The sequence below is a fragment of the Bos indicus genome, chromosome 11 (assembly GCF_029378745.1).
Source record: "Bos indicus isolate NIAB-ARS_2022 breed Sahiwal x Tharparkar chromosome 11, NIAB-ARS_B.indTharparkar_mat_pri_1.0, whole genome shotgun sequence".
Lineage (NCBI taxonomy): Eukaryota > Metazoa > Chordata > Mammalia > Artiodactyla > Bovidae > Bos > Bos indicus.
In genome coordinates, this window is record NC_091770.1 from 14,952,612 (window position 1) to 14,968,466 (window position 15,855).

The 15,855-nt window shown below is 35.2% G+C and overlaps 1 protein-coding gene across 9 annotated transcripts in view; it reads left to right on the forward strand.

Annotated features, from left to right (window-relative positions):
* Positions 1-15,855, forward strand: part of BIRC6 (baculoviral IAP repeat containing 6) — a 213,305-nt gene that overhangs the window by 63,620 nt on the left and 133,830 nt on the right. For 6 of the 9 annotated variants that reach the window (XR_011569131.1, XM_070798081.1, XM_070798080.1 and 3 more), the window contains exons 12-22: positions 1,178-1,403; positions 3,513-3,673; positions 4,677-4,808; positions 5,297-5,428; positions 7,736-7,914; positions 8,981-9,114; positions 9,513-9,674; positions 9,765-9,896; positions 10,563-10,660; positions 12,292-12,439; positions 13,442-13,575. Coding sequence is in view for 8 of the 9 variants with exons in the window: in XM_070798081.1 (XP_070654182.1) it covers positions 1,178-1,403; positions 3,513-3,673; positions 4,677-4,808; positions 5,297-5,428; positions 7,736-7,914; positions 8,981-9,114; positions 9,513-9,674; positions 9,765-9,896; positions 10,563-10,660; positions 12,292-12,439; positions 13,442-13,575 (1,638 nt within the window). In the remaining variant the exon portion in view is untranslated. The remainder of the gene's footprint in view (positions 1-1,177; positions 1,404-3,512; positions 3,674-4,676; positions 4,809-5,296; positions 5,429-7,735; positions 7,915-8,980; positions 9,115-9,512; positions 9,675-9,764; positions 9,897-10,562; positions 10,661-12,291; positions 12,440-13,441; positions 13,576-15,855) is intronic. The other 3 variants (XM_070798083.1, XM_070798082.1, XM_070798085.1) reach the window with 2 other exon arrangements.

Consider the following 15,855-nt stretch of genomic DNA (forward strand, 5'->3'; position numbering starts at 1 on the left):
GGATGAGGTGGTTGGATGGCATCACCAACTCAATGTACATGAGTTTGAGTAAACTCTGGGAGTTGTTGATGGACAGGGAGGCCTGGTGAGCTGCAGTCTGTGGGGTGGCAAAGAGTCAGACATGACTGAGCGACTGAACTGAACTGAACTGAACTGAAGCTTTTGAGGAAAAATATAGTTTGAAGTACACTTACAGTAATTTTATAGAACTAAATGTAAACTTTCTTTGTGAAACTATTCTAAATTTATCAGATTTCATATTTTAGTCTTTAAAAATTTTTTTGTTGTTGTTAATTGAAACAAGTTTTTCAACTTTGTTGTATGAAGGCAATGGCGACCCACTCCAGTACTCTTGCCTGGAAAATCCCATGGACGAAGGAGCCTGGTAGGCTGCAGTCCATGGGGTCGCTGAGTCGGACACGACTGAGCAACTTCACTTTCACTTTTCACTTTCATGCACTGGAGAAGGAGATGGCAACCCACTCCAGTGTTCTTGCCTGGAGAATCCCAGGGACGGGGGAGCCTGGTGGGCTGCCGACTATGGGGTCACACAGAGTCGAACACGACTGAAGTGACTCAGCAGCAGCAGCCTTTTCAAAGATGTGAATACATAAATTTGTAAAAGCAAACTTATCTCTCTGAATCAGGTTGTTACTCTTAAAATACTGGTGTGTATACATGGTATTCTTAAGTACCCTAGAAGTGGAAAAAATGCTGCTTTGAGTTTTTGGTTTGTGTTTTTTTGCCATCAGTATAGTTCTGATTTTTTTTAAAATTATTTTTTAACAGAGTAAAATGGAGCAGGTATTGTGTACTTGCAGATGTTTAACATTTTATTTTGTAAATAACAGTGTAAAAGACGATTATTCATGTCAGTCAGGGCTTACATTTCAGCATCACTCCTTTTGTTGTCCTTGTTAATCTGGAGCTCATTAAATCTCAGTCAGGGCTCTTCTGAGGTTGATTTTGGATTTCTCCAATAATAAGTTCCTTTTCTATAATTTGAAATATCTGAGGTGGATTTTTCTTATGCCTGTATGGACTCCGTGCTAGTTACTTTAGCCTACATTATTAACTTAGGCTATTTGACAAATGTTGTAATTGATTAGACAAAAACATGGATTAAAATTCCTTTCTTTTAAAACCAATTTCAAATTCTGCATTCACTGTTATTAAGGAGTTGATTTATTGGTGGACCAGCCATTCACCGTTGACATCTTGACATCTCTAGTGGAGCTAACCCGCTTTGAAACTCTGACTCCACGGTTTTCAGCTACTGTTCCACCATGCTGGGTGGAGGTTCAACAAGAACAGCAGCAAAGGAGGCATCCTCAACATTTGCATCAGCAGCATCACGGGGATGCTGCTCAGCATACTAGAACTTGGAAACTACAGACTGACAGGTAAAACATTCTTCCAAGGTATTTAAATTCAGTTTAATTTTATAACTTAAGTTCATCTTATAGTAACAACATAGAATTATTATTATATGTTACTCTTTCTGTTAACTTTTACATGTTAACAGTTTTGTTTGTTTCATTTGTCACCTTGGTTTTAGAAATTCCTATATTCTTTTTTTTAAAAAAATATTTATTTTTGGCTGTGCTGGGTCTTCGTTGCTGCGTGGACTTTCTAGTTGCAGCTAGGGGCTACTCTGTAGTTGTGGTGTGTGGGCTTCTCGTTGCGATGGCTTTTCTTGTTGTAGTTCATGGACTTTAGGGTGTGTGGGTGTCTGTAGTTGTGGTACATGATCTCAGTAGTTGTGATTCCCAAACTTTAGGTTACAGATTCAATAGTTTTGACGCATGGAATTAGTTTCTCCATGGCATGGTGGGATCTTCCTTGATTAGGGATTGAACCAGTGCCTCTTGCTTTACCACTGAACCATCGAGGAAGCCTGGAAATTCCTGTATGCTTGTTCTTAGTTGTAGGATAAAATCCTGAGAGTAATCCAGCCTTCCAGTTCGTTAGTTAAATAGATCTGTAGATTGTGTGACTAAATATTTAAATGTCTGTTTTGTACAGGTACTTTTGTTGTTGTTGTTATTGAAGTGTAGTTGGTTTACAATGTGTTAAGTTTCAGCGGTACAGCAGAGTGAATCAGTTATACATATACCCACTCTCTTTTTAAAGATTCTTTTCCCATATAGGACATTACAGAGTATTGTGTAGAGTTCCCTGTGCTATATGGCTACATAGTAGTGTGTACATGTTAATCCCAGTCTCCCAGTTGTGCAGGTACTTTGGAAGTTACTAGTAAAATGGCTCTTAGGAAATTTACATTCTAGTGGTGATAGACAGGCAGTTAAGACAGATATCTACTATGTCATATAGTCATAAAAGCTTTGAAACACATTAAAATAGAATGGCAATAGAGTTGTTGGGTGTACATCTCTGTGAGAGAAAATGTGTGTGATATTTTTATATAAGGGGTCTCAGAAAGGCTTCCATGAGGACATTAATTTGGAGACAATAAAAAGTACAGAGATCCTGAGGAGTATATGTTATGAATTTTAGGAGGAGCATGGAGGCTACTGGTTAAGTGCAATGAACATGGAGGAGAGTGATAGGAAGTGAGATCAAAGGAAATAGTTGATCATGAATGTCTTTATAGGCCACAGTGAGACTTTTACATTGAGTGAGATGGGAAGGTGTTAGATAGTTTTGAATTTAGGAGTGATGCGATATAATTTATGTATTAGAAGGATATACTAAGACTACTGTGTTGATAGTATATGAGTGGTTGTGGTGTGTGTATTAGAGGGAAGAGGCAGGAGCAAGAATTCTAACTTGAATGCTGTTGTGGTAATTCAGATAATCATGGTGGTGGTGATGGTGAATTGGACCATGATGATAATTGACAGAGGCATTGAGAATCGTGGTCAGATACAGCTTGGAGGTAGAAAGAATCGTAAATGCTGATGTACGGAGTGTCTGGTGTGAGTAAGAGTTGTTAGGGATGACTAATGTTTTGGACTGAGCACGTTAAAAAATGGAATTTCTTTTTACAGCTTTTAGAGTTGGTTATCAAGTAGTTTGGGGTTATTTATGTTAAATTTGAGATACCTAATAGGCATTTGGATTTGAATCTGAAATTTAGTGGAGGAATTTTACTTTTCAGCACATATACAGAATTTAAAATCAGAGGATGGACATGTATAAGAAATACAAAATGTTCTTATTTTAAAATACAAATTCCTGTGACCCCACTCTTAGAATCAGAGTGGGCCCATAAGTCTGCACATAATTCTGATGCACAGTAGTTCACACTTAGAGGAACAAGGGTTTTTTTGAGTGTACAGTGCCCAAGGTAGGTATGGATTCCTGAGGTATGATTCTTCATTGCCCCAAGTTTAACCTTTCTCAGTAGAACTGCTTGTCTTCTCCCCTAATCCCACTGAGAAGCATTCGGTTTTGTTGGCGACTACACATCAGAGAAAGGTAATATAAGTGATAAGATGGTTACAGCTAAAGAAAGATTTCACTCTATCATTTTCTCCCTTATTTGACAGCAACAGCTGGGATGAACATGTATTTGAATTGGTTCTGCCTAAAGCTTGTATGGTTGGACATGTGGACTTTAAATTTGTTTTGAACTCAAATATCACCAATATTCCACAGATACAAGTGACACTGCTGAAAAATAAAGCTCCAGGCTTAGGGAAAGTCAATGGTAAGATGGATCAAAATTTGAAGATTTTGGTTTCTTAAAAAAACTCATTTTCAACTTGGCTGTCTAGTTTTGACATCCCTTCTTGCTCCCACACCCCTGTGCTCTTTTCCTTCTTTTTTTTTGTGGTTCTATTTAGAGAAGTTTATACAGAGAACATTGAAGAACTTTTCAGTAACTCTTTGTTGTTCAGAATTGCATAAATTTGAGTAATTTAATTATGGTTTTAGGCAGTTAGTTCCTTTGTGAGTTAGTTTCACTTTTAGCATTACTGGACTTAACGCATTTCTCTTTGTGAGAAGGAGACTTGTTTGTAAAAAGAACTTTTGTATGGAATGCATATATTCTTTTAAGGTTATTAGTAAAACTCAGAATGTAATGCCAGAAATATATTCATCTTTATTTATCTTTCTTACTAGCTCAGAACTTGATATATTGAGTTATTAAAATAGATTATACATACTTGACATATTTGGAACTAGACGTTATTTCTCAGTGTTTTGATCTTAATAGGTTAATTTAAAAGACTAGAGATAATTTCAGAGTAAAAGGCTACTTCACACCAGGGATAAAAACATTGAAACCTGAATAATTTCCTATTTTATAAATATGTATGTATGTGTTTGTGTATATATATGTGTTTGTGTGTATATATGTGTGTGTTTGTGTGTATGTGTGTGTGTATACTTTTGAATCATGACAGATTCAGATTTAATTGGTGTAGGACTTAGGTAGTGGTATTTTTAAAACTCTGCAGGCAGTGTACTGTATAGCCTAGGGTAAGAATTCTTGGTTTAGTGGCTAGCAGATTATTTCTTCAGGTGAATATTTTACCACCTTTAAAAGAGAAGAGAGTATAAAGCACTTGAATCTAATTTTCTTCCTCTGCTAGCAACCATTTTAAAAATCACTGTAGTTCCCAATTTAATGGAGAATTTTAGAATTTTAGGCACATAGATCATTGATATTAAGCAACATTAAGTTTACTAATATTTTTATCCTCTAGAAACAGCAGTAGATAGGCAGATCACCTTTCCTTTGTCTCCAGCTCTTAACATTGAAGTGGAACAAAATGGGAAACCGTCCCTGGTTGATTTGAATGAAGAAATGCAGCACATGGATGTAGAGGAATCACAGTGTGAGTTAAATTACAGAGCTGTTGTCCATGACAGTAAAAGGAGTAGTGATCCAAATGCATCCTACTGGGCAAAGATTTCTTTATGGCTTGCAAAAACATGGTTTTAAGAACACAATTAAAAATAACCTATAATTCTGCTTTGGCAATATGCTTTGATTTTCAGCTCATCTTAGTGAACACAGCTGTGCTAATACTTGCATTCTTGTTTTTTAATATCTTGAGATTTGAAATCATGTCATGGTTTTATAATTTTTTTTTTTTTTTGAAAATCAAGGTGAATGTAGATAATATGGGAATGAAAAACAGCATAATATATCAGATAATGATTATAGTTCCTTAGCATGATAGCAAATTTTATTTCAACACATTCTAAGTATGGAATTTTGTGTGGTGCTGTTATATGTAAATGGGATGGATATTTGCTTATTAAATATTACATTTTAAATTACACACTAATTTAAAAGAAAAATGTGTATTTTTCTTTTTAGGTCTTAGATTATGTCCATTTTTAGAAGATCATAAAGAAGACATTCTCTGTGGGCCAGTATGGCTTGCTAGTGGCCTTGATCTGTCGGGGCATGCTGGGATGTTGACGTTAACAAGTCCCAAACTTGTTAAAGGTGAAGTAACATGTTTTACAAAAGCAGAATAAATAGTCCCACAGTTGTAAAAGTAGATTTTTTAAAAAATTATTTTTCCTGATTTCAGAAAAATAAGATACTGTTTTTGAGGGGACTTTTCTTGAATGATTCCATCAGTTTCATGGTAGCTGAGGTAATTTCCTACCATAAGTGACTATTGTTATGTGAAAGTTAAGATCCTACGTTCTGTGTCCTGAGGGTCTCAGTGCTTTTTGAAAAAGCACAAAGAAGATGAAGGTAGTATGATTTAGCATGTTATACAGAATTCTTCCAAATAACCAATCATTATGTTCTGGGATGTTTGCCTTTTCCATCAATTTAGTCCTGTTTTCAGGGTGTTTGTTGTATATTGTTATAATATTTTCTCTTAAGGGTTTTTTTATAGAGGAGTTTTGAAAGTATTAGATATAATGATGTGTCTTAAACACAAGTTACAATGTATATTTTATCTTATGTCTGTAAGATATTAGATGTTGCAGTAGTAAGACGTTTATGTCACCTTTATATTTCACGGGTGAATTAAAAAATCCAAGTGAGACACATCTCAATCATTACAGTAAACTTGGAGGTGAGAAGGCTGTGGAGATCCTTCTGTAAACCAAGAAAATATCAGACCACCTAAATAACAACTGTTTTAATTTGTATGCATTCCCTTTATAATGTTTGTCCCCATTCACACACTTCCCTTTAGTTACAGACACAGTATGTACACAAGCTTGATTGTACTCCCTTGACTACATCTTTTTCATTCATTAAGTTTATGACACCCTGTGATTTGTTAGGTTACCTACTAGGTTATAGTGGTGAGCAAAACTGTGTAATAACTGTATAATAACATCTCTGGAAGTTAAGTTGCTGCTGCTAAGTCGCTTCAGTCGTGTCCGACTCTGTGCGACCCCAGAGACGGAAGCCCACCAGGCTCCCCCGTCCCTGGGATTCTCCAGGCAAGATCACTGGAGTGGGTTGCCAACTTCAATTGCTGAAAGTGTAAGTTAGTTGTGTTAAATGAGAATGTGAAACTTAAAATCTTTTTTTTTTTTTTTTTAAACTTAAAATCTTACATGAAAATTAAAATGTTGGCTTTGACAAAATTGTACGTGTGTGTGTGTTAGTTGCTCAGTCGCATCCGACTCTTTGCGACCCCATGGACTGCAGCCCACCAGGCTCCTCTGTCCATGAGATTGACAAAATTGGGGATAGATTATATAATGTGTATTTCAAAAGTCTCAATAATGTAAAAGTGTTAGTTTTCCTAGAATTTAGTAAAAGTGACTATTCTTCTCTTCAAATTCCTAGAACTTTGAACTGGAGAAAATGATTGCTAAATTTGTAAAAGGATGATGTGGGCCAAAGATATGTAGAAAAAGAAAACTGAAAAGGAGGGTCTTAAGACATTTTAGAACCTAGACTAGTGCAGCAGTAAGAAGAATACAACAGTGCATGCCAGCACAGTAGTCAGGCAGGTCAGCGGCAAACAACAGAGGTAGCTTTTGTAATCACAGAAGGATTTCATACCTGCTTAGGCAGCAACTTATGGGTTGTTCATGGGTATGTTAGTTTGAAGGTATTTTGTCAATTAATTTTACATATAGATTGTATGTTATGATTTCAACTTAGTTAAAATATATAAAACATAAACCAGTGATAATAACTAATATTTATTGAATGCTTCCTTTTGCCATGCAGTTATAAGTGTTTTAATTACCTTTGGGGTAGGTACTATTATTATTTTTACTCACTTTTGAAGAAACTGGACCATGGAAAGTTTAATTTGTCACATGGCTAATAAAATGGCAGAACCATTATCAGACCCAGATAGTGACTCCAAAGCCTGTGCTTTTTAAAGTGTGTAATACTTTAATGCTATGTATGTATGCATGCACATGTGTGTGTGTGCCTACATGCATAAAAGCCTGGATGGATACACATATTGATACATCGTTATTTTGGGCGGTGATTCAGTGACAGACAGTGTTTTCTGTTTCTTCTATAGTTCACAAAATTTCTGTGGTTGAAATGAATAACTTCTTTGGGATAAAACATGCCAGGTGTCAGAACTTTCTATATTATGCTGTTCATACAACTGCTGTGCTTTTTGTTCGTTTGCTGCCGATGTGTATGAAGGTTATTTAGCCATATTATATGCAAGCAGTATAATTTGAAAATTCTGGCCAAGTGTATTTTTCTTTCTGTGGAGTTAATTATTTAGCTTACTCTATGAAGACAAAAAGCAGTTTTGCTTTTTGGTGATTGAATAATTTATCCCATTCTGCACCACTCGTCTAGGTATGGCAGGAGGAAAATATCGTTCATTTTTGATCCATGTCAAGGCAGTGAACGAAAGAGGAACAGATGAGATCTGTAATGGTGGTATACGTCCTGTAGTAAGACTTCCATCCCTAAAACACCAGAGTAACAAGGGATATTCACTTGCTTCACTCTTGGCAAAAGTTGCAGCAGGCAAGGTGTGAAACATTATCATTTTAAACTGTAACATGCTGGTTTTATTTATTTACTTATTTTTTAATTGAAGGATAATCGCTTTACAGAATTTTATAAACTGTTACATGCTGTTTTAAACATTATGGTGGAGGTTTGATACACTCTTGGAAGTAGCATACCCCATAATTAATTTTTTTTAATGGATAACTTGGTTTGTTTATAGCTTTTCTCTGCAGCAAGTTAAAAAAAATATAATGAAGGAGAAAATATTTACATTAACTTTAAGCTTTTTTTTATAAAGTATATTCATTGGGGAGTGATTGCTAGCAGGCACTTGCCTTAATAATTATTTTGGACCATAATGCTTATTTCCTTGTGTGTAAGAATTTGTTTCTGTGCCCTTTACTGGTAACACACCACTTTTTTTTTTTTTTTTGTAAACATTTGGGAGGCTGCAGGAAGAGAAGTAAGTTGAGAATTGATTTCAGAGATATATCATAATTTTCATGTTCATTTTCTACAACTAGCTGTATATCATGCAGTTTCTTCGTACTTGTTTGATCTTGGATTTTCCTGAGCACTTGAGATTTTGTTTCTCTATTATCATTATCCATAAGCAACAGTAGAAATAATCAGTAACACCAGCCATCTTATATTTGTATAGGTCTTCCAATTTTTCAAGAACTTCTGTGTACTTTATCTGATTTAAGCCCCAAAATAACTCTGAGGTAGGCAGAGCAGGTGCTGTTACTCCACTTTTTCATATTTTAAGTGAGGGAATGTTAGACACTGGGGAGCTGACATAGCTCATAGACCAGTAGCTGGGACTGAGACTCAAGACTTTGGCTTGATAATCTTTATTCACTGGGCTATTACCTTTAAGCAGTGACTATGTCTCTTCCACTGTTACAATTTTATAACAATGGAGTAAATTAGTCATTTACTGAATATGAGGGTAAAAGCTATCATTTTAGTTTGAGTTATGTTTTGGTAGTCATAGTTCAGTTATATTCTTTTATTTATAAACTTTAATGGTAAATAACTTTTTGTTTCATTTATTCATTCAATTACTTATTTTTGTATGTTCAGGAAAAATCCTCTAATGTTAAAAATGAAAATACAAGTGGCACCCGTAAATCTGAAAACCTCCGGGGCTGTGACTTACTTCAAGAAGTCTCAGTTACCATCCGAAGATTTAAGAAAACTTCAGTTTCTAAGGAAAGGTAACCTCATTTTCTTCTACTGTTCTTAAGTAATAGGAGTACAAAGGAAGACTTTGCAGTAAATATATCAATATCCACAAAATTTTAAAATCGTAACTTTTACTTGAAAATTTTTATTTGCTTTTCATTTCTCTTAAGCGCTTATGTCATTGATGGTATATATTGTCTTTTCACTTCATTGGTTCATCCTTGGTCTTCATGTAGTGCTAGGTAATTTTCAAAAGTTCTTTTTTTTTTTTAATTGTAATATTCATGATTCTAAATGAAATATTTGATGTCCAACCAGGTTGAAATAGCTTTATTTTTCTCTTTTGATTATTAATGTATTTATGTATATGTGTGTGTGTATGTGTATATATATCCATATATATTTTTTTTTTTTTCTTTTTTTTTGGTAGAGTGCAGCGATGTGCCATGTTGCAGTTTTCAGAATTTCATGAGAAGCTTCTCAACACTTTGTGTAGAAAAGCAGATGATGGCCAAATCACAGAACATGCCCAGAGTCTTGTGTTAGATATTCTTTGTTGGTTAGCTGGAGTACATTCAAATGGACCTGGAAGGTTAATAAGATTTTATTTACCACAGATTGCCCTTTGGATGTTATGATTGGAAGTTCAGCATGAGCCTAAATGCCTGCTATTGTTTTGCAGCTCAAAGGAAGGAAATGAAAGCCTGCTTTCAAAAACACGAAAATGTCTTTCAGACATTGTACGTGTTTGTTTCTTTGAGGCAGGACGAAGCATAGCCCACAAGTGTGCTCGATTTCTAGCCTTGTGCATCAGGTTGGTGATTTTAAGTCGAAGATATACTTTGTAGGTGCTCCTGTAGTTTGGCAGGTGATACCTTGTGTCTAGGGTCATTTGGTTCTTGTTGAATATATGTATAACATAAGTGGATTTTTGAGGATTATTGAGATCCTAGGGAAAAAAATTTGGGGTGTTTTGGGCAAAATGTCACGTTAAATCAAGTAGTAAAAGAATTCAGCTGGGCTTCTCTGCTTATTAGAAGATTTGGGGGAGTTTGGTAAGGGGAGCTCTTCCCTCACTTTCGCTCCCACTATCCCTGATTGTCTTTGGATTCTTCACCTGAGGCCTTTATTACCGGTTATGTCCGTTTGCCCAGACTTATTTGCAGCATTGTGCAGATCACTTTCTCTAAACCCTGAAACTATCTAGGAAATGTTTAAAATTAATAGTCTGTATTCACTGTACCAGCTTTTTAACTCTTTTGGGTTTAAAAAAAAAAGAGTGGTTTATTGCATAAGAAAACAGTTATAAAGACCCTTAGTATAGTCAGCCCCTACTGTCTTTCTGCACGTTTACAGGGCTTTGAGGCAGGTTTTTTTCAGTCTGTATGAACACATTTAAAGATTAAGAGTAATACACCATGTTTAGAATTAATTACCTTGAGTAATATATTTAAGCTTTTTCTTTTAAATTTTTTTTCAGTAATGGCAAGTACGACCCATGTCAACCTGGATTTGGATCTGTTCTGTTGAAGGCCTTACTTGATAATATGTCATTTTTACCCGCAGCAGCAACTGGTGGTATGTGAAACTTGTTCAGTCATAAGTAACTCTAACTTTAGGAATTATCTCACAGTATGTTTAAGATTGTTTAATAACTTTTGTTTTTTCTCAATTAGTCTTCTTTTTCTCTGTAGCTTGTCTGTTTTTTAAGGGGTTTTAAATAGTGATTGGATAGGCAGTACTCTTTTTGATACTATTTTTAGGAAAAAGTTAGTGGGAGATTTAAGTAAATAATCAGGTCATCTCAATTCATACATTTTGTGGAGTTCCTTAAAATAATTGAGTTGTTTGGTTGTTTAGTGATGGTAGATCAGATGTTACAAACTAAAACATCTGTAAGTACCAGAGAGATGTCATAAATTAGTTAAATGATCCATACACATATTGTGTATGAATGGTAGGGTCTGTGGCAAATTGGAATTTTCTGAAAGGGACCAGTGAGTTTTTTTTTTTTTACAGCACCTAAAAACTGTGGAAATGCCATTCAAGAGTGAATGTAGTTATCAGGTAGGAATTTACTATGAAGGGCTACTGCTTTGCCCTTTACCTAGTGTTATTATTTAATTTTTTTTTTTTGGAAGACATTTCTCACAGTCTTTTATTGCATAAATAACCAATCCATTCAAAAAGTTATCTCCTATTCCACAAGAATTTGACGTTTGTGGTGTACCAGAAAAAAAGCTTGCTTAAAGTTAGTTGATAAATGGTTGTTGCTGCCGCTCAGTTCGGTCCCCATGGTCACTTTGTGACCCCACGGACTCTAGCCTGCCAGGCTCCTCTGTCCATGGCATTTTCCAGGCAAGAATACTGGGGTGGGTTGCCATTTCCTACTCTAGGGGATCTTCCCAGCTGAGAAATTGAACCCGTGTCTCTTGTGTCTCCTGCATTGGCAGGTGAATACTTTACCACTGTGCCACCTGGGAAGCCTGATAAATGGCTATTTTATCCGTATCTTAATTTAGACAAAGAATCCCTTTCTATTTACCTTGAACATATATTGACTAAAACTATAAACTCTTCTGTTACATAGAGTAGAATGTTTTGGACTTGATTGCTCTCTGTGATAGTTTCTGGTGTTTAAAACAGTTTCTTGAAGATACTGTTAGAGGTTGGGTGCTTAAATTATGGGGTGTACTTAGTACTCAGATATCTCAAGTTTTATAAAAGAGTTAAAATACATGATCGTGAACACCTTTTACGATCACCTTTGGTCTATATCTAACTGGCAATAAAGAATGACTACACTTCATTCACTTGCTAAAGTATGTTATTTGTAGTTCATTGCCATCTATTGTTTTTGAAATTTTTAGTACAGAGAAAGAGTATTTTAGGAAAGATTGTTTGAAGGGTCTGACATGTCCACTTTTCTGGCTATTCTAAAATGTCCCTTAGAATCATCTCACTTTGTTGAAAACCTAAATGACTAGGTTGACTTTGTACACTTCTCAAAAATATAATGCGATTCTTTGTCAGCATCCTCTTAAAGTCCTCCAGGGAGTTAGTCCTTCTTTGTAATTTGCCCTTACAGATTTTCTTTCCAGAAAATCGTTCTAGGAAAAGAGGACCTACTCATAAATGTGAAATCTGAAGTTTTCTTTGTGAAGGAGAAATGAGGAAAAGAAATCTTGATTTGTTGTTGTTGCTTTCAGGTTCTGTCTATTGGTATTTTGTCTTACTGAATTATGTTAAAGACGACGATCTGGCTGGGTGCAGCACTGCCTGTGCATCTCTGCTTACTGCTGTGTCCAGGCAGTTACAGGACAGGTTAACACCAATGGAGGCTTTGCTTCAGACAAGGTATTTAACTTTTGAAATGACTAATGATGGGCCTTTCTGGATATGGTACTACCTTTGCACAGAATTGTTATGATATATATTTGCTTAATGTTTTCTTTCCCTCTATTTTCTCTGAGAATAATTCCCTTTAACAACTTTGGAAGTCCTGGAGATGATAGTTGGAAGGCTAACTATATTAAAATTCTTTATAAGTGGTGTTTCTTGCTAGTGGGAAAAAACACTTAAGGTACTTTGATTCTTCGTTGTTAAAACTTTGTAAGGTGAAATTGTGTAAATCATGTAATTGCCCTTAACTAGTATTCTTTATGTGCCATTTTATTTTCTAAAACTTAAACATAATGAAATAAGAAATATCTAAAGGTTAGATTTGAGTTATTTTGAAGTAGTGTGTTCTGTTATTTAAAGCAGTCACTTTTATAATCATCTTTATTGATTAGAAATCTTGATTTTGATGAAATGTTACTGAAAACCTTTATATCTTCTACTGACTCAATGTCATGATTCAGGCAAGGGAAGGGTGCTTGAAAGCCTCTTTTTTTTGATTCAGTCTACTGATGAAGGTTCAGTCTTGGTTCATTAGATACCAGCTTAATTGAAACCACATTTATTGAGTCTCTGAACTGTATCTTTTGGAGCATAGGTTTGCAGGGAACACAGTTCAGTGAATTTGAGTTAAGTGTGGTTAGTGTCTCCTTCTGCCCTGTGTAAAAACTGCTTTTGAAGTGAAGTCTCTCAGTCGTGTCTGACTCTTTCCGACCCCATGGACTGTAGCCTACCAGGCTCCTCCCTCCATGGAATTTTCCGGGCAGGAATACTGGAGTGGCTTGCCATTTACTTCTCCAGGAGATCTTCCTGACTCAGGGACTGAACCCAGGTTTCCCACATTTTAGGCAGATGCTCTACCGTCTGAGCCACCAGGGAAGTCCTAAAGCTACGTAAATAGATAATTTATTAATTAGATGACTGACAGGAAAATCGCTAGGACCTTGTTTTATCTTTCAGATACGGATTGTATAGTTCACCATTTGATCCAGTCCTCTTTGATTTGGAGATGAGTGGCTCTTCTTGTAAAAATGTGTACAACAGCAGCATTGGTGTCCAGTCTGATGAAATTGATTTGTCAGATGTCCTTTCAGGTAGTAAAATGTTTGATTAAAGGAATTTCTGAATTTTTTATCTTGGGTTTAAGATACCATCGATTTTTAGTAGATTGTAGTTATTCCGTTCTGTCTTTGGGAACTAAAAGTTTCTGGAACTTAACTTTTGTGTCTGTGAATCATTAAAGTATTTGCTTTGTTTCTCAACTCCCCCATCAAAAAATATTGATGTTCTTTTTCACAGGGTTGCAAACTTGGGTTTTTTTGTTTGTTTTTTTTTGTGTGTGTGTTTCATTACGTTAGTATGACTTTAATGTTAATAGACTAAAATTTGTTTATTTGCTGTAGTCTTTCCAATTTTATTTGGAAGTATTTCATATTAAAGAAAATAAAATTAATATATGCTTTTTTAGTAAGCAAAGATGCAGAAAGAAAAAATAATTTTCTGCATCTGTCATACTGTTCTGAGGTAAACGTGGTACACAGTGTTACATGTATTCTTGGATGCACTTCTAAAGAATGTGCGTTTAGGACTGAATATATAACACTATTTGTATAATCTCTTCAGATGCTAGAGTTTGGTGTTTTTCTGTTTTTGTTAGGACAATGATCACTTTATTTTTTGTTTTCTTCCATCTTATTGAACTTATTACAAGTGTTACTAGTAAACCAAAATGTTAAAAAATTTACTTGTAAACATGATAATTACCATGTTAAATTTAAGTAAGTTGGGGGGTTAGTCTCAGTTTTGTTTAAATTTAGTTATGAATTGTGAAAAAAGCAAAAGAGAAAAATAAAATACAGAAATAAAATGCAAAATATCTCAACTTTAACCTCTCTATTCTCTTAGATTACCGTTGTTAACAGAATGTTTAGCTATTTAGACTTGTTTGCTACATGTGTTTATGAGCATTTTTAATGAAAGAGATTATACATCTGGTCTTCTTGCTTTTTAATGAATTACTCTGTTTGATGACTTAGGCTCTGATTACCTCATGCCAGTGTGTGTCTAAGTGACATGTCAAATTATGAGTAGACCTCAGAGGCGGGGTTAGAACTAGACCTATACATGCTTCCTGTACACTTTAGGATAGAATGAAATTTGTTACAGAGAAACTGTAAAGAGAAGACCATAAAGCTCAGGCCAAGCCAGGGGGTTGGTTAAATACACAAGAGCAGCCATATTCATTGTAAAATGACTATTCATCTCCATACGAATGTCTCAGTTTTTTATTCTTCACCATCAGACCTTCTGCAGCATTTCCTTTTTCAGTTAATGGCATCTGTGGCACAAAACAGAAATGTGAACTGTATCCTCTCTTTCTCATCCTCCACATTGGGGCTACCATCTGATCCTATCTATTTTTCCACCAACCTGTATTTACAATTTGCCCATTCTCTTACGTCTCACAATCACAAGATTATTGTCCAGGTCACAGTCGTCTTGAACCTGGACTAAAAAATAACTTTCCAACTGGTTATTCTGCATCTGTTCTTGGCTCAAACTTCTGTTCATACTTTACAGTGCAATGATTGCAGTCATTTTTTAATGTAAACCTGATCTGATTACTCTCTCTTCTTAAGATATTTTTCATGTCTTCCCAAGATTGTACCATCCAAAGTCTGTAATATAGCATAGATGATCTAGTATGATCTGACTTTTTCCCTTCCCCTGTTAGTTTTCTTTTTGTGGTCCTGTGATTCTCAAAGTGTTGTCCATAGGCTCTCTCAGGGTCCCTGAATCTTTTCAGGGAGTCCGTGGATCTACTGTTTTCCTATCTGCCCTTTTCACTGCATAGATTTTTGTACTGATTGTTTGAAAGCATGATGATCTTCCCCATACACTTAAGAGTCAGAAGCATGATGGTTTTACTTAGAAATATTTTTGATGAAATAGTTAAAATCACTATTTTTATTCAGTTTTGAACTCAGGAGTACACATCTTTTAAATATTCTGTTTTGAAATGGGAAGTGTGCATGAAACACTTCTGCTGCATACTGAAGAACCATGGTTGTTTCAAGAAAATGAACTTGTATAGTTGTTACAGCTATAAACTTTTGTTGCTTATTTCATGGAATGCCATTTTTATTTGCAAGAATGAGAAACAAAATGTGTTCATTCAGATTGGATTATTTGGCAGGTATTTTCTCAAAAAGGAATTTAAAAAGTATGTCAGTATCCATCCAATTGATAGTTATTTGTTGTCAATGTTAGAAGTAGAACTTTTAAGCAAAGATTAGAATTTTGGAAAACTTTTGTCCTCCAAGGAGAGCTTGACAGCTTCTCAATACATAATGACTTTTCTGATGGGCTATGTT